This window comes from Poecilia formosa, unplaced genomic scaffold, assembly GCF_000485575.1.
Source record: "Poecilia formosa unplaced genomic scaffold, Poecilia_formosa-5.1.2 Scaffold1, whole genome shotgun sequence".
NCBI classification, from domain to species: Eukaryota; Metazoa; Chordata; class Actinopteri; order Cyprinodontiformes; family Poeciliidae; genus Poecilia; species Poecilia formosa.
This window is the reverse complement of record NW_006799940.1, coordinates 6,502,617-6,526,481: the sequence shown is the minus strand read 5'-3', so window position 1 is coordinate 6,526,481 and position 23,865 is coordinate 6,502,617. Positions and strand designations below refer to the sequence as shown.

Genomic DNA, 23,865 nt, shown 5'->3' with positions numbered 1-23,865 from the left:
ACACAGACCAAAAGCTGTCAGGACATGCTTTGCTGCACACACACACACCTGTCTGTGTGTACATGCATGTGTGCTTGCTTGTCTGCATGCCGCTATTCTCACAGCACCTTCCACATTTATCACATTCCAGTCTTTTTCAGCTACTTATTCAAGGTTTTTCCATTTCAAAACAAGCACACACTCGCAAAACCTGGCGACTGCTTGAGTTAAACTGAATACCCAGTGGCAAGTATAACCTTGGTAGCTTCGGTTCAGACACTCATCTTTTATGCACCTGTGCTGCACCAAAATCCATTTCTGAGTATCACCACTGCCCAACCATGCTTTCAGTGCATTAAAGAGAATGGACTATTACTTTAGGTGTGTTTTGCAAGCAAGCACGCAAGTGCTGCTAGGCAATTGTTGGTGGGTGTGTTGATGGCACAGCGGGGATATTTAAGCAACAGAAAAAGAAACACTTCACTAAACTCAACATCTATTCAGGGGAAACGCAAGGAGTTTCTTTTTTTTTGTGCTTAATAAATTTCCAGTATTTAAAAAAAATGTAGCATATTATTTATATATTTTGCATCTTGCTTTCTGTAATGTGTTTAAACAATCTAATGCATCCTTGACCAGCACTTGCGCATACAGATAAAACCTGACACAAAGGTATGCACACAGAGAGCAAGACTCAAAACATCTGGTGTCATCGCAGGTGATGATCTCAGAGGCAGCTTGCAGTTTGCAGTGAAACAGCGTGGCTTAAGCAGCATATTTGCAGTCTGTCCGTGCCATATGTGGCCTCATTTCACCTCAGTCAGAAGTGCTTACAGTCATTTTAAATCATATTTGCTCTTCATGTTTTGTTTTATTTAGAGCCATCTTTTTTCTTTACATAGAAGAAACTGCAGTATCTGTTGTTTAATCTTTTCTTTTTCTGTACTGAGTAAATAGGGCTACCATTGTCATTACTATTGTGTAGTCCCTCTCAATGACAAAGTATTTGTTATTGGCTCGATGTTTGTGTTCAGATGTGCCCCTAGCTATTGCTACCATCAACTTTGTTGTCTCTTGTTTTTGTGTTTCAGTGCCAGGTACACTTTTGCCAGTGTTTGTGTTCAACTGTGTCTCTGACTTAGAGTAAGTTGTCAACAAAGCTAATGCTAATATTGCTTACAACTGTTACCAATAATTGAAATTGACCTTGAGATTGTTTGAGGCTTCTGTAAATTAAACCTATTAGTATATTATTAATATTGCCAGCTGTAAGATCAGTATCAGGATTGTAAATAAACCACTGTTTTAATATTTAGATTATTTAGGACAAAACAAATGGACAAAATTGTGAGGCCTACTTGAAATTAATTGGTCTTTTACTCAAATGTGTAATTTAAAAAATTAAGACAAGGCAAAACAACAAGATTACTTTCTTTAAGCAGTCACTTCAACAATGGTTGTAATTAGAAATCCACTTACAGACATTTTTTTCCCTCTTTTCATGCATAGGGTGACGTCTTTGTACAAATACACAAAACTACAGTTTGCAAGAAATAGCATTAGTACAAAACACATTTACAATAGCTGCTGGCCTCTGAGTAAGAGAACAGGTGAAATAAAAAGGAGGAGATGCCTCAAGTCAAAATGCTCACATAAACTCAGAGTCACAGGAAGCTGTGCAGATTCATCACTCTACTCTACCACACCTTGGACTAACTATGTGGCTGAATCAAGTTGAACTCACTCACAGACGCACAAACGACAGCCATTCACATATCTTAAGACATTTTGTGCATTTGCACAAAATAGTGCACCGTCTGTGTGTTTACTTTACATTACGGTACAGTTTACAGCAAAGTAGCTTTGGAACAGAGGTGTGAGTCATGAGCACACAGCATTGGTTTGGGTTGGACAGGGCCGTGCCAGGCCTTGGGCTAAATGGCACAGCAAGTGCTGCTAGTCTCCAAATAGAAGGACCCAAGGGACAATGACCCCAGAAACCGCTACATCGTGGCCTATTAGCAGTCACAGGAGAACAGTGGTGCACTGAGCACAGTGTGTGATTTAACATTTAAGTACTACTTGCAACATTATACCCATGCTAATGGTAACAATGCAGGGGTTGTGTTTTGAATTGAGAATAATATAAAGAAACTGTCTCAAGACTGTCTTGCTTAGCAACGAAAGCAAGACATTTGGTTTCTCAGAATCCAAATTATATTTAAAGCAGCTACTACTTTCAGTTTTTTTAAAAACTAAATCTAAATTCCAATCTCCCCCCCTAACCCCCCCATCAATGACCACATCATAACTAAGTGCTACCAGGTCATGTTAACAACATGTTACTGAAAAAAAAAATCTGACATTGATCAGATTTTTTTAACCATCTCACTGGATCAGTGAGATGGTTAAAAAAATCTGATCCGGTTAGAACCGAGTTAGAGAAAAGATGAAAAACGACATTTTACTGGAAAGGTTTCTGCAGTATATTAAGACATGCTTTGTGATCATTTAGTTTGGGAAGTAGCGACTCTTTGGAAGATAACAGGAAGGCTAAACAGTGCAAACAAAGTTGCTTTCTTTTATCCTTTTGACTTTTAACCTGTGTCCGTTATGGATTATCCTTGATTTTTTTTTTTTTTATGTTGATGGCCTTCTGGAAAGTAAGGTGTGAAATTGAATGCATGAGTTCTGTGTTAATAATAAATGCAGTGCTTACTGTGCTAACAGCTAATTTAAGATGATAAAGATAGAAAAATGTCAAGGCCATGATCATTTTGTCTTTGGTATAAGTATTTTTTTTTTTTAAAGACAAAAAAACCTCTAACAGTTTCACTAATGGTAGGACATTGCCTTAGCTCCTAATATAAATTCATAATGACTTGAAAATAATATTTTTGCTGCTGTTCTAATATTCTATTATGCTACTCCTCAAAATCAGCATCAGCAGGTCAAACCCTTACAAAAAGCAATCAGTTGGGAAAATGTGAAACGTGCAAATCTGTAAAGAGCTAATTCCAGTAAAGTGGAAACAGGACTACCCGTTAATCAAAATTACCTATACAATTGTACCAGTTGCAATTGTAATCTCCTTCCTTGTCTTATTAAAACACAAGCGGCCAAATAGAAAGGGGTAAAAGAAGCTTTTGTTTCCTGGACACTGACCCCGTGACCTCTACAGCTGGCACAGAGATACAAGGACAAAGACCAAAAGGTTCGGCTCACACCTCTCTGATCTGCTTCAAAGCAAATCGCACGCGTGCGCTCAAATATGCAAACCATGTGCTTCTGTAGCATATCAGAGAAATCAGTCCCGACACTTCGACCATCTTAAAGGATGTGATTTTCCTCTAAATTCACCAAGTGGTCATGTGTAGGAAGTCCATTGGTAACATGCAGTTAATGGTTAATTTGTGCATATTTCATGTTAAATAACATGATTTTTTTTTTTTTTTTACAAATAAATACAAACATTTCAAGACATTTAATTATAACTGATTAATGCTTTGCATTTAGAATGTTATGTTTTCTTTTATTGAAACAAAACGTTTTTTTTTATATACCTTTTAAAATTTATTAGAATTTTTTTTTTCTTTCCGAACAAAATTAAGTGTGAACTGTGAAGGTGAGGGACAGAGGAAGAGAGCTCCATCAAGAAAAGTCAAAGTTAATGCTCGTCCTTTAATCTGAAGGCCATATGGTATCTGCTGCTCTATCATTCATATCGTCTCTCCATCTCGTCATTATCACTCTTTACCTCCTGCCCTTTTTTTTTTTCTTTAATTGGAAACCTTCTCCCTGGTCGCTATCTCTTATCTGCACAACTTCCTTTATCTGCTCTGCCCTGTGCTACCTGCTTTTAACCCTCCATCACAACTCCACCCATCTCCTCCATCACTCTGCCTCTGTGCGCGTCCTTTTCCCCAGGCGAAAGCCCCATCTCATCCATTCAGCTTCTCTCCCCTCTGTCATAATCCCGCTTCCCCCCTCTCTCCCTCTCCCACCACTCAGCTCTCGCCTTTTCTTCCCCGCAGCCCTGTCGACGAGACGTCTGTGTGTACCATACACTGATCTCGGCAGACACCTGTTCCACCCACTCCCTCCTCCTCCTTTGCTGCTATCTACACACAAACATGCATATGGGCTCACATGCAAGAAGAGGGATGAGGGGGAAAGTGTGAAGCAAAATGCTCCAGTGAATAATTTAAGTCTCTACAGCGGGGAGCCAAAATGGAGCCTGTCATCCTGACGGATCCATTCAAACAGCAGAGATGGCATCCTCACTACCTGACACCGTGCTTTGAAATGACACTTATGAATAACTTCTTATGTCGTTACAAAACTATAGCTCAGCTTAGAAAGCTATTCTACTTACCTCAAAAAACACAAACAACTCAAGTAATCCACAAATGCAAGGAACAAAAGGAAACAGAAGTAAATTAGTCCAAAAATTGAGGTGATGGGTAGAAAATTACCAACATTTCTAAAAGTTAAATTTGGCACACAAACAAAAGTGTGCTTCGTCTACAGAACACAATACCCACACTGAAACAGGGTGACAGCAGCATCATGATGTGGGGTTGCTTTTCTTCGAAACTGTTTATTTTCTTCAGGTGAAGTTATGAACAGCCTCACATATCAGGTAGTTTAGACCAAAACCCTTTACGTGTTTTCGAGAAAGCTGACGATAATACGATGAGATTTTATTTTGCCGTTTCACCGTGACCATGTTTTTTGTTCAAGTCAACAAAAAAGTATGTTCTCTTTGGAAGAAAAATTATGTTTTGGAAAAGCTCAGTTAAAACTCAAAATCAAGTCTGTTAAAAGGTGAAAATTAAAATGTATGGGGTCACCTGAAGAAAGTTGAAGACAAAATGTATCCTAGAAATTGCTGAAACAGTAATAGCGTTAACACTTGTTTAGCTAAGATATGTCATTCTTTAAATGTTTTTCCCCTTTTTGTGCTGTTTTTTTTACTTAAATTTTAAGTGTAAAACAATATTTTGTTTTTATTAATTAGAAAAATGTATTTACAATAACACTATTTACTAATCACAAAAGTCTGGTATTGTAACAGGAAAGTTCACGCTTATAAAGTCCACCAACTATGAGACAGCTTTTAAATATGAAGCTGAAATTTGAAAACAAGGCCTGTGCAGCCCTGTGTTCAGATGTATGGGAACTGGAAGATAAGGAGAAAGAAAAGAGACTTGAGAGAAATTTTGTTGGAGAGAAACCATCAGAGGGNTTTCATTATAAAGAATATTTCCAGGAATCTCCAAAAGGCAGGAATTAATAACTCTCCACGTTACTCTTATTACCAAGAAAAACACGAGTACATTTTTGTGCACACTATATTTTGCAGAAAAAAAAAAAAAAAAAAAGGTGCAGTCCATGACGCTTAAAAACAGTTTTGTCTGACACATCACTTTCATATTTCATTTTATTTTTTTGTGTATGGGTTTTATCCCATTATCTAGTGCACATTTGGGAGAAATCGATAGCCGAAACCGAATATGGATAAATGGTATAAAAATTAAGAATCTAACAAATGCAACAAATAAAAACAAAAACATCCGCTTAGATCTTTTATTTAGATCAAAGCAAATCTAAGCACAAACAGTCAAAGAGTGACTAAACTCAGAGCCAATATTGCTGTTAAATTACCTTTTAATTGGTATTCAGGTAGTGTTTACTTTTTGTACTTTTCAGTTGCCTCTGATTTGTTAAAATGTTTCCATTTAACCAATTTAACAGATCTGTTATTTACAAGATAAATGTTTTAATATGTAAATATTTATCGTTTTTCCATTTTCTCTATTTTCCTAATCACATGTATTCTCCCATTTGACAAAAGAAAGAGAAGGTAAATTGTCAAAAGTAGAAATTAGAAAGAGACGTGCTGAAAGGTGACATATTACTATGCTAAAGATCCCAGTGGTCCACAGATACTGATAACAGTGTCTTCATAACACTGCAGAGACACAGCCTGATAAGACTGATTCATTGCTCTGTTTTCCTCCTATCTGCTGACTGGTGATCCTGTCAATTTTCTGCCACAGTGCGACATTTTAGTCAATAAATGTGAGCTTTGAAACTTACTGATGGTCTGCACTTCTTCTAACAGCTCCAAGCAAAGCAAACACTCAGTAAAAATTAGCATGTCCACCTAAGTTTTCATCAATGTCACAAGGAACTGAAGTCAATAAAGCCATGGGACTCCAGCAGAGTAACCCGGGGCATCCTGCTGACTGTACTTTTTCGATTGACGACAGAGTCCAGGTGCTTCTAAAGAATCAGCTGCCACCCTCCAATAGTATTGTAAAAAAAAGAAAAAAAAGAAAAAAAAGCAGGTCCCAGGTCTGATTATGTTAAAATTGAATCTTAGTAATATATACATTTTTAACAAACACTTTACTTTTAGAAAACACAGCTCAGGCAGGTCATGAAAATCTGATCCAGTTTCAAGGTTATAAAAGAGACAACGGTAAGTTCACCGCTGATTGAAAACCAAAGGAAAAGACTCAAAAGGGAAGAAATAAGTCAGTGAGATTTGCCTACCTCATCGTAAGTGTAGCGATAGTCTGCTTTCTTTGATTTCAAATCCCACAGGACCACGATCCCAGACTCAAATCCAATTATAAGCTGCAGAGGAAGAGCAACAACCATTAAGTGAGACCGGGGGATAGAGTCGACCCTCTGATGAGCTGAAACTGAAGTAATACTCTTGACATTCCAGCACAGTATGATAGAAAGTCGGTGTAAGTAGCAACCTGCTACTCCTGGTTGACAGCAGAAAAGGCAAGGGAAAAAAAAGGCTTGCAAAAAGAACAAAAGGGTGCTTTGATTTTTGACAACCTATTTAAGGAAACAAAACCTACCACACATATACCACACACACACACATATATATATATATATATATATATAAACAGAAAGCTTTACATGTGCTGAGACTTTTAGATTCATCTTAAAACGTGAAGCAATAAATAAAATGAAAAGAAATAATCTCAGCACTGTAAAGGCGCATTCTTACAGTAAGTGTTTTACAAATGAAGATAAATAATTTTCTTAAAATCTTTTTTTTAAAAATCTAATTTAAAGATATTTAAGTTTGCAGCTGTCATGTAGCAAAGTGTGAAGGTAGTGATGATACTCTACATGCAGTGCATATTGTGGACGCTGTATTTGCTGGGAAGCCTATATGAAGAAATACGTTGCAACATCAATGTTGTTCATGCAAACATTAAAATATGTATGCATGAAGTCCTTCATTTTTTTTAACAGTGCTACATTTTTTGACAGAATGATGGCTGAGAGAGCTCACAGACTTATTAGAACAGGCAGACGGATGAATCACAAACGCATGTAGAAGACATGTTCATCTGTTTGACAGCAAGAGTGCCACAAACATGCTCAAAGCATTAATTAGATCATTATGATTTGATTGGTAACAACATAAGAATGAAGGGTATTGCTGGAAAAAAGGACAGGTAACAAAAATGTTTCCAGTGACTGGAAAAGGATTGCGACACAATAACGTTTTGTTACTTTGAAACACAGTGACCAGCAAACTGCAACAACAGGTGTACAGCAGTGGTTTGTCTGTGTGACCATATTTAGTTTTCTTTTGGTCGACAGGATAAAAGTTTCTAGTCATGTGTTTTTCAACTTTAGAAAACAGTTGCTTGGTAACTCCAAGCATTCATAAAAATGTCAATTTATCAAGTGTTCTGAAGAAGGGATAAGCAGAACAAGAATTTGCAATAAGAACGGAAAAAAATGACCGAATATTCACAAGCAAAACACCTAGTTTCATTGCTGTGTGTGATCTAAACAAAAAACAATAATAATAACCTTTAATATGCGTTCTTAGATTACTTCTGTCCTACAGCTTGAAATGGTTCACTTCACATGAACCATTTCTGTTAATCTCCCTCAGTTAACTTCCAACTTTGCATGGGTGATTTAAAAGTACAAGTTAAATTCAGATAACAAAACTGCTTTAAGTTAGAAGTTTTCATCTCATATTCACGAATGTCATGTTATTCATATTCACCATGGTTCTCCGAGTATTTAGTTGAGAGTATTTAAATAGGAAGAGATCCAGCTTTTAAAATTAAAATTCCATTAAAATTTTAACAAAGCCAAATTCAAGGTTATTCCACAAACTTGATGTTAACATGTATCAATTATCAACATGTCAACATGTTGATAATTGTTTTGTTTGATAAACTAAAACTTTATCAAACAAGTTTTAGTTTGCATTTTGGATCACTATGTAGTTGGAACAACAAATTGTTTCCAAATTCCAACCATCTATATGTTGTGTTGAGACAAAATTGAAGAATTTGGAGTGTGTCCATTTTTCTCAACCATGTTGTGTAATTCACCCGTATCAGTGGAATTGAAAACAAAATCCTCATCATGTTGCTAACAACTTGGTACAGTATTCTCTCAATTCTTTGACAGACTTCCAAACATTCTTCTCATTATTATAATCAAAGAGCTCAATCTTTATCTGCTTTAAACCTGAAACTGTACAGCAGCGTTTTAAATGTAAATGTCAACAACCATGAATTTTAGTCAAGCATTTGGTTATTTGTTTTGGAGCAGGATGTTCTTTCCTCTCAGTCCATATTGATTTTAAACCTGCTTAAGTGTGAGCAAGAACTGTGGTGCGTCACTAAGGTCTTGTTTACACTCGGCTTGAAACTTGTTTGGTTGTTCTTAAACATTCAAAACAGAAACTGGACACTACTGGCTACGATCTTAAACACATCCCATTACTGGTTTTGGAATCAAAGTAGCACAGTAACATTAAGTTTGAGGATGACCCAGAACTTAACCATGTTGAAAATGTGTGTAGTCATAAAAGTCAGATCAAGGAAACCAAAGAGGTTAAAAGAGCTTTACCAATTCTGCCTAGATTTGCCCCCCCCAAAAAAATCATGTGCATTATGTGCCACTTACAAGAACATTTTACTAAATACAGAAAATCCACTATAAATTCAGGCTTTTCATTATCTGACATTGTTTGTTGTGTGATCATTCCACTCAGGGGAAAATCTGTTCAAATACATGATTGAAAGCCACTTATTAATAAACGTACATTGGTGACTGCAATGTGTATGAAAACTTCTGACTGTAAATGGCACTAAGTATTAAACCACAATGAAGAAATGTGCAGCTGCAGACAAAAATGTTGTGCTTTACCTTTCCTTCATCCATAGGATTATCACTTATGTGGACAACTGGTCCCGGGTGAGTCTTGGAGGAACTTATGAGAGACAAAAAGACAGAACAGAAAATGTATTTTATCCATTTTGATCTATGATACCCAAAATAAAAAACAGCAACAGTGCCATGGGGGGAAAAAATCTGAGCCCCAATTACAGATTATTTCAGTTTTTTTGGTCAGACCCAAATCTTTGAGTTAATCAAACTATTTTTAACCTATGGCAAAGATAACCCAAGTAAATTAAAGCAAACTGCTTTTATTGTTTTAATCATTATGGTATATAAAAATCAACAACAAAGTAAAACTCCCCAAAAGCATGTAGACATATAGCATATAAACTCCAAAAGCCTTAGAATTGGTTTTATGTCTTTTTGGCTACAACCACTTGTTCTTGAATTATTTTATATTGTGGCATAATGTGTTGTTTTAGAAACCTTTTAGCCTACTTCATGTTGTCAAGCAGGTCCTATGTAGGTGATTCCAGTCATTTGACAATTACATTGGTAATTATGTTGCCAATTATGACCAAAAACAGAAGCTATTCATTCATCTATATTGAAATAAGTATTTTTCTTTTTAATCTATTTTTCATATTGCGTTTCTGTGAAAACTGTGTTAATATTTGCTTTAAAAAAATGTCATGGAAGCATTGTGTATATACAATGATATGTTAATTGACAATGTGCTTAGAGTGGTTAATGTCAGATCAATATGTATGTCTGATTAGTAAACAACTATTATTCAAAACATTCAGCTGAGAAAAACTGAATATAAAACCGAATAATGTACTTTTTTCTTTGGTGAAAGGATTGAAGGGAGAAGAGAGAAGACAACGCTGCTGCTGACCCCATGGTGAAAAAAGGCAGCCGAAAGACATAAATTCACCAAAGGTTGTGATAAATGACTGTGTCAGTCCCTGTTGGCTGTGTGTACGCAAGTTTATGCGTCTGTTAATTTGCATGTCCGTGGAGAAAGCCTAAAAACGCCTCTTCTCTCGTCCTCCTGTCTGTGTCTTACCCTCCAGACAGCTTTGTGCCAAATTCCCCGTTTCAGAAATTTCCTAGCCTGCTCTTCCTTTACGAGGTGAGATGGGAAGGTCACTGCTGAAAAACGGCAATTGTTGTTGCTGTAAAAGCATAACTCTTAAACGGCGGAGGAAGGATAAGGACGCCAAACAAGGATAGGAAGGGGAAGCTAAATGAAAGATGCACAAAAGTGAGGAAAATTGGACACCTTCGTTTTGGTCCGGTTTATGACGGTGCACAATTTGTTTTTGGCACGCTGAGAAGCTGAAGGTGACGGATAGGATTTTCTGATGCTAAAATAAAACTGGAGTTGTACTGATGAAAGGTTACAATTACAGTTTCTGGTTCCAGTATCAGTTTAGGTCGAATACAATTTATCTCTGTGAACTTTAAAACGTAGCAGCCATATTTTTTTTTTCTACTTTTACACTAAAGTATAAAAGAAAAGAAAAACAACAAAAAAATACTCATGCAGTGAAAGCTTATTCTCAATCTTACTGACAATGTACGTCATGTGTCTTTTATAAATCTGTTCTTATGATAAATGGAAAATGAACTGAATTCGTTTAGTGCTCTCTAGTCAAACAAACAGAAATGCACATAAAGGTAAATCAGTTTATAACTTGGGAGTTCAGTGTCTTGCCTAATGACACTTTGAGGTGTGGTGGTGAGAAACTTAAAATCTCATTTTTAAACTTACATTAGCTGGTCCAGATTAAATTTCTTCCCAGTCACCATGCAATTAATTTGAGCATACCTGTATTACACTATTCAAGAAAAATGTAGATAGAAATAAAACTGCAACAAAAAGTTTTTTTTGTTTGTTTTTTTTTTGTTGTTGTTGTTTTTAACAGATGTGCATTGCCAGAATCTATAAATAAAATCAAAAGAAGAAAAACATATTTAACAATGGGCCTGTGTGCTCGTTTGTCTATTAGAAAGTAACAGTTAGTGGGCAGGCAGACAGTCAGTTGTCTCTATATTTAGCCTGTTGGTACTGGAGCCTTATTACCTAAGCTCTGCTGCAGCAGGATCTCTTGATGTGTCTAATACCCATTCACTGTCTGTATGTGAGCTAAGAGCTATCCACACATGAACGCACATCCACAGTCAAAAACATACATATCAGCACAATTAAGACATATTTGAACTCTTTCACACTTGCAAACAATATCCCCAATAGCATAAACAGCCTCCTTATGGATGTCAAAACCCGCCATCGTCACAGGGAGGTATGCTTACTTGTCCAACGACTTAATTCCATCTTTGCTATTCATCTTCAAAAATTCTGATTAAATTGTTTACAGCACATAAATCCAACACGAACATTTCCGCAAAGTCTCCAAATACACATTCAGGTTTGGAGATAAAGGAATCACCATGGCAACAGAGGCAGGATGGGCAGAGTGCACATAGGCTCCCAAAAACCATCTGTAGTCTGCCACGAGCAAACCGACACACCCACACAGACCAAAAGCTGTCAGGACATGCTTTGCTGCACACACACACACCTGTCTGTGTGTACATGCATGTGTGCTTGCTTGTCTGCATGCCGCTATTCTCACAGCACCTTCCACATTTATCACATTCCAGTCTTTTTCAGCTACTTATTCAAGGTTTTTCCATTTCAAAACAAGCACACACTCGCAAAACCTGGCGACTGCTTGAGTTAAACTGAATACCCAGTGGCAAGTATAACCTTGGTAGCTTCGGTTCAGACACTCATCTTTTATGCACCTGTGCTGCACCAAAATCCATTTCTGAGTATCACCACTGCCCAACCATGCTTTCAGTGCATTAAAGAGAATGGACTATTACTTTAGGTGTGTTTTGCAAGCAAGCACGCAAGTGCTGCTAGGCAATTGTTGGTGGGTGTGTTGATGGCACAGCGGGGATATTTAAGCAACAGAAAAAGAAACACTTCACTAAACTCAACATCTATTCAGGGGAAACGCAAGGAGTTTCTTTTTTTTTGTGCTTAATAAATTTCCAGTATTTAAAAAAAATGTAGCATATTATTTATATATTTTGCATCTTGCTTTCTGTAATGTGTTTAAACAATCTAATGCATCCTTGACCAGCACTTGCGCATACAGATAAAACCTGACACAAAGGTATGCACACAGAGAGCAAGACTCAAAACATCTGGTGTCATCGCAGGTGATGATCTCAGAGGCAGCTTGCAGTTTGCAGTGAAACAGCGTGGCTTAAGCAGCATATTTGCAGTCTGTCCGTGCCATATGTGGCCTCATTTCACCTCAGTCAGAAGTGCTTACAGTCATTTTAAATCATATTTGCTCTTCATGTTTTGTTTTATTTAGAGCCATCTTTTTTCTTTACATAGAAGAAACTGCAGTATCTGTTGTTTAATCTTTTCTTTTTCTGTACTGAGTAAATAGGGCTACCATTGTCATTACTATTGTGTAGTCCCTCTCAATGACAAAGTATTTGTTATTGGCTCGATGTTTGTGTTCAGATGTGCCCCTAGCTATTGCTACCATCAACTTTGTTGTCTCTTGTTTTTGTGTTTCAGTGCCAGGTACACTTTTGCCAGTGTTTGTGTTCAACTGTGTCTCTGACTTAGAGTAAGTTGTCAACAAAGCTAATGCTAATATTGCTTACAACTGTTACCAATAATTGAAATTGACCTTGAGATTGTTTGAGGCTTCTGTAAATTAAACCTATTAGTATATTATTAATATTGCCAGCTGTAAGATCAGTATCAGGATTGTAAATAAACCACTGTTTTAATATTTAGATTATTTAGGACAAAACAAATGGACAAAATTGTGAGGCCTACTTGAAATTAATTGGTCTTTTACTCAAATGTGTAATTTAAAAAATTAAGACAAGGCAAAACAACAAGATTACTTTCTTTAAGCAGTCACTTCAACAATGGTTGTAATTAGAAATCCACTTACAGACATTTTTTTCCCTCTTTTCATGCATAGGGTGACGTCTTTGTACAAATACACAAAACTACAGTTTGCAAGAAATAGCATTAGTACAAAACACATTTACAATAGCTGCTGGCCTCTGAGTAAGAGAACAGGTGAAATAAAAAGGAGGAGATGCCTCAAGTCAAAATGCTCACATAAACTCAGAGTCACAGGAAGCTGTGCAGATTCATCACTCTACTCTACCACACCTTGGACTAACTATGTGGCTGAATCAAGTTGAACTCACTCACAGACGCACAAACGACAGCCATTCACATATCTTAAGACATTTTGTGCATTTGCACAAAATAGTGCACCGTCTGTGTGTTTACTTTACATTACGGTACAGTTTACAGCAAAGTAGCTTTGGAACAGAGGTGTGAGTCATGAGCACACAGCATTGGTTTGGGTTGGACAGGGCCGTGCCAGGCCTTGGGCTAAATGGCACAGCAAGTGCTGCTAGTCTCCAAATAGAAGGACCCAAGGGACAATGACCCCAGAAACCGCTACATCGTGGCCTATTAGCAGTCACAGGAGAACAGTGGTGCACTGAGCACAGTGTGTGATTTAACATTTAAGTACTACTTGCAACATTATACCCATGCTAATGGTAACAATGCAGGGGTTGTGTTTTAAATTGAGAATAATATAAAGAAACTGTCTCAAGACTGCCTGGCTTAGCAACGACAGCAAGACATTTGGTTTCCCAGAATCCAAATTATATTTAAAGCAGCTACTACTTTCAGTTTTTTTAAAAACTAAATCTAAATTCCAATCTCCCCCCCTAACCCCCCCATCAATGACCACATCATAACTAAGTGCTACCAGGTCATGTTAACAACATGTTACTGAAAAAAAAAATCTGACATTGATCAGATTTTTTTAACCATCTCACTGGATCAGTGAGATGGTTAAAAAAATCTGATCCGGTTAGAACCGAGTTAGAGAAAAGATGAAAAACGACATTTTACTGGAAAGGTTTCTGCAGTATATTAAGACATGCTTTGTGATCATTTAGTTTGGGAAGTAGCGACTCTTTGGAAGATAACAGGAAGGCTAAACAGTGCAAACAAAGTTGCTTTCTTTTATCCTTTTGACTTTTAACCTGTGTCCGTTATGGATTATCCTTGATTTTTTTTTTTTTTATGTTGATGGCCTTCTGGAAAGTAAGGTGTGAAATTGAATGCATGAGTTCTGTGTTAATAATAAATGCAGTGCTTACTGTGCTAACAGCTAATTTAAGATGATAAAGATAGAAAAATGTCAAGGCCATGATCATTTTGTCTTTGGTATAAGTATTTTTTTTTTTTAAAGACAAAAAAACCTCTAACAGTTTCACTAATGGTAGGACATTGCCTTAGCTCCTAATATAAATTCATAATGACTTGAAAATAATATTTTTGCTGCTGTTCTAATATTCTATTATGCTACTCCTCAAAATCAGCATCAGCAGGTCAAACCCTTACAAAAAGCAATCAGTTGGGAAAATGTGAAACGTGCAAATCTGTAAAGAGCTAATTCCAGTAAAGTGGAAACAGGACTACCCGTTAATCAAAATTACCTATACAATTGTACCAGTTGCAATTGTAATCTCCTTCCTTGTCTTATTAAAACACAAGCGGCCAAATAGAAAGGGGTAAAAGAAGCTTTTGTTTTCTGGACACTGACCCCGTGACCTCTACAGCTGGCACAGAGATACAAGGACAAAGACCAAAAGGTTCGGCTCACACCTCTCTGATCTGCTTCAAAGCAAATCGCACGCGTGCGCTCAAATATGCAAACCATGTGCTTCTGTAGCATATCAGAGAAATCAGTCCCGACACTTCGACCATCTTAAAGGATGTGATTTTCCTCTAAATTCACCAAGTGGTCATGTGTAGGAAGTCCATTGGTAACATGCAGCTAATGGTTAATTTGTGCATATTTCATGTTAAATAACATGATTTTTTTTTTTTTTTTACAAATAAATACAAACATTTCAAGACATTTAATTATAACTGATTAATGCTTTGCATTTAGAATGTTATGTTTTCTTTTATTGAAACAAAACGTTTTTTTTTATATACCTTTTAAAATTTATTAGAATTTTTTTTTTCTTTCCGAACAAAATTAAGTGTGAACTGTGAAGGTGAGGGACAGAGGAAGAGAGCTCCATCAAGAAAAGTCAAAGTTAATGCTCGTCCTTTAATCTGAAGGCCATATGGTATCTGCTGCTCTATCATTCATATCGTCTCTCCATCTCGTCATTATCACTCTTTACCTCCTGCCCTTTTTTTTTTTCTTTAATTGGAAACCTTCTCCCTGGTCGCTATCTCTTATCTGCACAACTTCCTTTATCTGCTCTGCCCTGTGCTACCTGCTTTTAACCCTCCATCACAACTCCACCCATCTCCTCCATCACTCTGCCTCTGTGCGCGTCCTTTTCCCCAGGCGAAAGCCCCATCTCATCCATTCAGCTTCTCTCCCCTCTGTCATAATCCCGCTTCCCCCCTCTCTCCCTCTCCCACCACTCAGCTCTCGCCTTTTCTTCCCCGCAGCCCTGTCGACGAGACGTCTGTGTGTACCATACACTGATCTCGGCAGACACCTGTTCCACCCACTCCCTCCTCCTCCTTTCCTGCTATCTACACACAAACATGCATATGGGCTCACATGCAAGAAGAGGGATGAGGGGGAAAGTGTGAAGCAAAATGCTCCAGTGAATAATTTAAGTCTCTACAGCGGGGAGCCAAAATGGAGCCTGTCATCCTGACGGATCCATTCAAACAGCAGAGATGGCATCCTCACTACCTGACACCGTGCTTTGAAATGACACTTATGAATAACTTCTTATGTCGTTACAAAACTATAGCTCAGCTTAGAAAGCTATTCTACTTACCTCAAAAAACACAAACAACTCAAGTAATCCACAAATGCAAGGAACAAAAGGAAACAGAAGTAAATTAGTCCAAAAATTGAGGTGATGGGTAGAAAATTACCAACATTTCTAAAAGTTAAATTTGGCACACAAACAAAAGTGTGCTTCGTCTACAGAACACAATCCCCACACTGAAACAGGGTGACAGCAGCATCATGATGTGGGGTTGCTTTTCTTCAAAACTGTTTATTTTCTTCAGGTGAAGTTATGAACAGCCTCACATATCAGGTAGTTTAGACCAAAACCCTTTACGTGTTTTCGAGAAAGCTGACGATAATACGCCGTTTCACCGTGACCATGTTTTTTGTTCAAGTCAACAAAAAAGTATGTTCTCTTTGGAAGAAAAATTATGTTTTGGAAAAGCTCAGTTAAAACTCAAAATCAAGTCTGTTAAAAGGTGAAAATTAAAATGTATGGGGTCACCTGAAGAAAGTTGAAGACAAAATGTATCCTAGAAATTGCTGAAACAGTAATAGCGTTAACACTTGTTTAGCTAAGATATGTCATTCTTTAAATGTTTTTCCCCTTTTTGTGCTGTTTTTTTTACTTAAATTTTAAGTGTAAAACAATATTTTGTTTTTATTAATTAGAAAAATGTATTTACAATAACACTATTTACTAATCACAAAAGTCTGGTATTGTAACAGGAAAGTTCACGCTTATAAAGTCCACCAACTATGAGACAGCTTTTAAATATGAAGCTGAAATTTGAAAACAAGGCCTGTGCAGCCCTGTGTTCAGATGTATGGGAACTGGAAGATAAGGAGAAAGAAAAGAGACTTGAGAGAAATTTTGTTGGAGAGAAACCATCAGAGGGGAAAAAAAAAAAAAAAAAAAAAAAAGAGGTCAGGGCCACTCACAGTTCAATGGCTTTGTTCCACATGATGACATAGCCTGAGAGCATGAAGGACTCCACGTTGACGATGTGGATGTTCCCTCGTTCTGTGCCGATGTACAGCCACTTACTCTGGAATGGCAGGTGGCAGAAAGTTATTCTGTGGAAGGAAAAGAAAAAGAAGCAACAACCATTAGAGACATCGTCCAAAAACTAAAGGGTAAATGTTTGGATAATAATGATGAAAACTCTTGGAAATCACTGAGTGTCTCATAAGTAGTGACACATTATGCCACATTTTGAGGGGGATTATTTACCACTCCGACAGGTCGGAGCACTCAAGACAAGACTGGCACCCCAAAGAGGGCTTTAACTCAGCCATTTAGCCCATTTTTCTGTACATCCATAGGACACATGAGGGCAAGAGTCAAGCGTAATTCTCCTGTTTTCATTATCTCTCGGTATTTCCTCCTTTCATCCATCCATCAGACTTAGATTTAATGAGAGGTTATAAACCCTTCCCTCCTTAGACGTGGCTGTCCATTCATCTTCTCATCCCTTTTTCATCATTGTGTTCTTTCATCCATCCTCCCGTGGAATAATAGTGTGCAACCTTGGTAATCCAGCATGCTAATATTTCAAGGTCAGTTAGCTCCTCCAGTGATCTGTCTGATTCTGCACAGCGGTTTGAGACAAAGCTTTAGACTTCAGAGGCTCAAGACAGAACCCTTAAGTTACTCGTATGAATATTATCTACATAGCAAGAGAGCTGGCTTCTTTATTTTCAGATCACATCCTCCTGTGATCAAGCATATAAATATTTCCTTTGCAATAACAGAATTAGCTGCTACGGCGCAATTAAATCATTCAACACATGAAAATTCCAAATCAGATCAATATCAGAGTCAAGATTAATAAAATGTTATGTCTCAATTACAGTTCTGCATAATTCTACAATATTCAACAGTTATGAATCATGTTTGATATAATGCATGTGCATTAGCTAGTGCTTTGCAAAAACTAACTGAAAGTCTCCCAACTAAAATGACTAAATAAATAAGCACAAAAATTTGGCAACAGAATAAAATGCTTAGAGACTTTATTAGATTGCCCACAAATATCCTTTTTGGCAATCCAGTCCAGTACGTGGTGATAATACACCTTTCAGCCAGGTTGCCCATTTTGATTTACTCCTTGCCGGCTAAATCGATTTAAAAAGTAAATTCTCTGCGGTTTTACAGTCAAACAGATTCTAAATCAACATGATATTGCAAATTTAAATATGACCCATTAGATATACATTGAGGTATACAGTGTACATGGCAAAATTGGGCCTAAATCCAGCCATTGGATGGAAACGCAGTTAGGTATGAGTTAAAAATGCATCAACAGGCATTACTGGTAAACACTTAATAATGTGTTGGTGTGTGGAGAATATACAACAACAATTGATGATAAACTACAATCACTGCTACAACAATGCATAATTTATTATTTACAAGTTAACTGAAGTAGCAGCCAAGAACTGACCTCTGTCATTATCTGTATCATATCAGCCAGTGCACAAGCCTAATGCCCTGCTCATTTCCAGCAAAATGTTTTGGTATGAGCTAGTAGAAATGCAATAATATTTCCAAAGTACATTTTTAAAAGTCAGAATAAAAAAAGAATATGTAACTTCGTAACCATCTATACAAGTGGATAAACGTAGAGCATTGCATTTGCAATTTAATAGCATTTTTTTTTTCTTGCAAAAAGGCTAATCAAAATGTTTTACACACTACATCACTTCAACCTAAGGGCTGCCAGTTTGTAGCACCCCTGCATCTAGTGAGTAAAATATTGTGTCTGTAAGTGAGTTCCCCTTTAACAGCTGCAGCAGTTTTATACACAATTACTGCTGTGTGTTCTGCTTTTCAGAAATATTATTCCATAAAATGCAATCTGTGTGCTCTCAGTGACTATTTGTTTCTCATTTACGGGCCCATAAAAGCTTGCCTGTTTGTGTTTGTGTACAACACGCTTCCCAGCGGGTGATGTGCATTCATGTTCTCCGCATACGTACCGCATGAAAATATCTGTTGCATAATTTCGCCGTGTGTCTGTGCATGCGCGCGTTTGCGCACGCAGGCTAACTGATTAAGTATTCTGAGAGCCAGTTTGAGAGGGCAAACTGAGAGGCAGTGTCAGGAGCATAATTATACAAATTTGCTTGCAATATGTCGGTGTGCGTGCGTGCATGCGTTTGTGTCCACTTCACAGCGTGCGTCTACGTGTGCAAATATGCACCCGATTGTTTGTGCATACATGTGTCTCCTGGTAAAATCTCCAGCTTCAAGTGGTCACGACACACAAAGGCAGCTGCCAGCTTGCTGGCCCAGGGCCAAACACATTGCCTCAGAAATGACAGACGCCTGCCACACAGCTCAGCTCTGAGACTCACTGCACTGTGGGCTAGACATATGAGAGCACGGTTCACTGCAAATGAATTAAAGAGACAGGATAATTCAGAAAATTGTCCGTTGTGATGTATGGTTTTCTGTGTTCCTAACTAGGCTAATTCTTAGACTACACAAGCTGTTCAAGCATTTCATAAAAATACTTCCATTTAAAGGAGACCTGTGTCTAGCATTGCTTTCTTTATTGCAGAGATACTTTTACTGCGCTGCAGTCGAGTCCAGAGGCATAACTGCTGAATAAGGAAAGACACATTCAAGACACAAAATTGATATGAATTGCTTAATTCATTAAACTAAGCTGTGCTAATTTTGTGAAACAGTAAATTTATAAATTGGACTTTTGAAAAATGTAGATCCATTATTTACTCAAACATGTTGGGCTGTGTTATGATAGCAGAGGATGATGCAGGCAGGGAATTATAGAACTTAATCAAAACATAAAAATCAATCAAACACAATGTTAATTAGTTAACACAGTTAATCTCTCTGAAACTGATCGTTTTTTTTTTTCTGTCCATTGTATTTAGATTTGGAAATTCATTAACAGCTTGGCGTAATTGAAATGTCAGCGATGGCATTGTGTGGACACTTTTTTTGACACAAAGATGATCTGTGCCAGTTACTGATGCAACAACAAGGTCATACAGTAAAGAAAATAATATAAAAAAATACCCTTAATACCCCACTTGATTGTGGCATTTTTGAAAAAAAAAAAGCTTTTAATGTTCAGAAACATTGTGTCAGGGATCTCATTGTAGATGCGCACAAGGCAGCACAACTGCTGCCTGTTTTCTGTCTCACCATGTATTTTGATGTTTTTCTACTTTTTCTAAAGACACCTGTTATGCTGGGAAAAATGTGAGGAAATTAAGAAAATTTTGAGTAATATCAACACCTCCAATGTTTCTTTGGTGCATTGTTTTGGTATGCTTTGGTGCACTAATATTCAGAATTTCACTGAGAGTGAAATTCTGAATATTATTTACATGTCAACGGGTAAATGCTGTTATGTTTTAATCACTGTTGTTTGTACACATGGCATGTAAAAGTTGCAGCACTCATGTGGTGGAATTGATCAACATTTCCAAAGATGTCAGTGGCAGCCAAGCTCAGCTGGTGTCCTCTCTGAATAAACATGAACATCCAGTGCCACCACCAAAGGTGCCTGTTACTAAGGTACATTTTAACCAAATGCATTCAAACTTCAGAATGTTTTAGTTTGTCTGTTTAATGGATCACCCACCTGCCTGACAGGTTTCTCCGACTACTGTTACAGTACCTCAAGGTCTGCATACATTTGGTAGAAAAGCCAATGTAATGAGGTTTTATGCCTGAAGATGTTCGACAACCTTCCTCATTTTTTTTCCACAGCGCCAACATAACAGATGAATCACGGGAGAAGTTTTCACAAGACACTGAAGCTCATTTGCAATCCTCAGAAATTTGAATAAACTCTAAAGCTAATAACACCTCACAGGATCACCAATAAAAAAATTAAAAAAAAAACATTGTGAATTCCTGGCGTGCAGAGCAGACAAGAACAAGGCACTTATACACTTTTCAAGTTTGTATCCAGCATCTGTTTGCCACTTTCCAGTCATATTTTTCCAACGGTTAGTGTTATAATTAGAACAAATCCAACCATCTCATGCTACATTTATTGGGACTGATTATAATGCATTATAATACAAGATTTAACCAGAATATTTAAATCATTATTATTATGCAAGCAGTTCATAGGGAGGGCATTGTTTGCTTACAGCGCATTTCAAATTCCCTTGCCTGGAGGTGCTTGCTGCAAGTTTTAATGCCAACATGGCCACAGTTTCTCATAAACAAGTCGCCATATTCAACAAGACATGCTTTTCATTTTCAGGAAATGAAACCGTCATTGTACGAGTCGATCAAGAAGAGCACTCAATGTAGCAGCTAAAGGCCTGTGCAAGAAACTGCAAGAGGCATACAGATGCAGCTGTATAGATGTGTCCTTGGTGAAAGTGATTTCATGAAAAAGAAGCAAAAATTAAAGCAAAAACACACAAAAAGTGTCACGCAATTATCTACACATTAACTATTTGAAAGCACTTTTCAACTAGCTTGCATGCTGTTCAAGGGCTCCAAGTTAAATTGAGCTCAAAAGTGTTCTTGTCAATGGAAACAAAAATTCCCCAATATCAACAGCAAATAAGCAAAAGTGGAAAAATCTATTTTTTTACTCATGATGTAAGTTAGCGTTTCTCCTCCTCCACAATTACATCGCATCATATCACCCTGCTTTGACAACAAAGCATTCGCTTCTGCAACGTATTCCTACGAGGCGAAGAGGTGACGAGAGCGTCCTACGCCAGAATGACTCGGCAGGATTTCTTTTGCACTCCTTACATCCCCACACTCCTTCCCACATACTGAATCACTGCTCACTGGCTGAGGCCCAGTCTGTCTCAACTCCTCCTCCTCTCACCGCTTCTCTTCTCGCTTCTGGAGCCTGTGATCAGATGCGAGTGGATGCTGACGCTTTCTGCAGCAACGCTTTCAACCATCAGCTCAAATTCTGGTCAGAAGGGAGGAGGGCGGAGGGTGAGGGGGGTGGGTGGGAGAAAAACTAAAAAAAGACTGTTGGATGAGAAAAAAAACTGAAAAAAAAAAGATTCAAGGTTATAGGAAGTCTGAATGTCTACAAATATTTTCAGACAACTAGGTCAAGAAAATTATAAAAGTACGTTTCTGAACACACCTGCACTAATATCTTGCAAACCAGACTTTTGGTGTATTGTTTGTGTTGTTAAAGTGTTTTAAAAGGAAACAATGTTCTGGTATGTTCATTATAGTACATGTAAATACTTCAAAAAAATAAAAAATAAAAAATATATCACCTCGTGCTCTTTGTGTACTCTCGCTGTTCTTTTGTGATGATCTGGAAACCGTAAAATCAATAGGAGCATTTTTTATGACATTCTTATTATTTAGAATTACAGTTTTCACTCATTCTTTCATGTTTGATAAAACTGTTTCATTGCTAAATATAATAAGTTAACTAACATTTTACCAAAATGTTAGTTAACAAATGACAAGTACAGCTGAGGAACAAATGAGGAATTGTTTGAGAGTCTATATATGTTCTCTGTACCCAGAATGCATCATTATACAACTACTGGCCAGGATGTAGTTGTACAATAAACATCTGAAAAACTATTATGTTTTAAATTGTCACCTCGTCCACAACTTGACAAGAGCCGGTCACGTTTTAAACATTTGGGAGTGAGAAGAAAAGTAAAGTTAAAAAGATGGGACAGAGTGTCAGAGAGCAAGTATTTTTATTAGTTTAACAGATCTGTCTCATTCAATCTTACATGTCACCCTTAAAATCTGGTGACGTTGTTGCTAGGCTTCACTTCAACAATCAGGCCTAACTGCAGATGACATTTGGAGGAAATAAAAAAAAAGTGCAGTATTTTGAGCAATAAACATGGTTGAAGAGGAGGAAAAAAGTGATAACTGGCTAAAAAAAACAAATCAGAAAAGTATTCTGTGGTGTTTAAAATTAAATATGGATTGTAATTTTCTGTGATCAAAGATTCAAAGACAAGCAATCTTTCCCTTATTTTGTCTATTCTGGAACTTGAAGAATGAGCATTTTTTTTAAGTATGACTGAATTATATTAAAATGTATATATATTAAGAATCAAGACAAAGGGAAGAATGTCAAAGAGCTAACCATGTGAAGTCATTACGACACACATTTTTCTTGTCACAGGTGAATGGATGGTTGACCGCTTGTGCCAGAGTAAATCCATAATCAAATATTAATTCCAGTTATACTTCCATCGTTTTTTTGTATTTAACCTATTTGAAATGATTTTTGTTACATTTCAATGGCAAGTCATTTGGCTACATGTGCCTCAATCAACTACAGACACTAGTGAACCAGAGTAGGCTTTCAAATTCATTCACATGGTGGCATGCTTTCGGCACCGGGCTCCATTTCCACTCGTCTCTAGCCTTCCACACAACAATATTACTGCATATTGAAAGAATGAGCATGGTAAACTGCTCCATTTCAAAAGGCACACAGGGAGGCTTTCAGAGACACGAGTTATGGTAGATAAATAGGCAGTACTGGAACACTCCTCCCCCTGTATGACTTACATTAAGCATTCTGTTCAGCTGAGCCTGCTTTTCCTGGTTCCTTCTCCCCTTTTGACACTATCTAACAAAGCAGTCTGGCACTGGGATTGTGTCCAGACCCACCTTGATATGGTAAAATCTCCTAGGTGCTTGCTGTGCAGCAATTCAGGGTTTGGCTTTCAGCTAGTGGAATTACATCTCCTGTAGGTTAGATAATACTAAGCTAAAAAAAAAAAAAAAAAAGAGTCTCATATTAATTATAAAATCCGTTTTCAAATGGCTCAGTCTGTTTTTATCGACTTACAATTTACAACGAAAAGAGTTTGGCCTCTTACAAGTTTCTTC

The 23,865-nt window shown here is 37.3% G+C and overlaps 1 protein-coding gene across 6 annotated transcripts in view; it reads right to left on the bottom strand.

The window, feature by feature from the left end:
* Positions 1-23,865, bottom strand: part of stxbp5a (syntaxin binding protein 5a (tomosyn)) — a 114,252-nt gene that overhangs the window by 50,320 nt on the left and 40,067 nt on the right. For all 6 annotated transcript variants that reach the window (XR_001661660.1, XM_007547543.2, XM_016669582.1 and 3 more), the window contains exon 5: positions 16,962-17,096. Coding sequence is in view for 5 of the 6 variants with exons in the window: in XM_007547543.2 (XP_007547605.1) it covers positions 16,962-17,096 (135 nt within the window). In the remaining variant the exon portion in view is untranslated. The remainder of the gene's footprint in view (positions 1-16,961; positions 17,097-23,865) is intronic.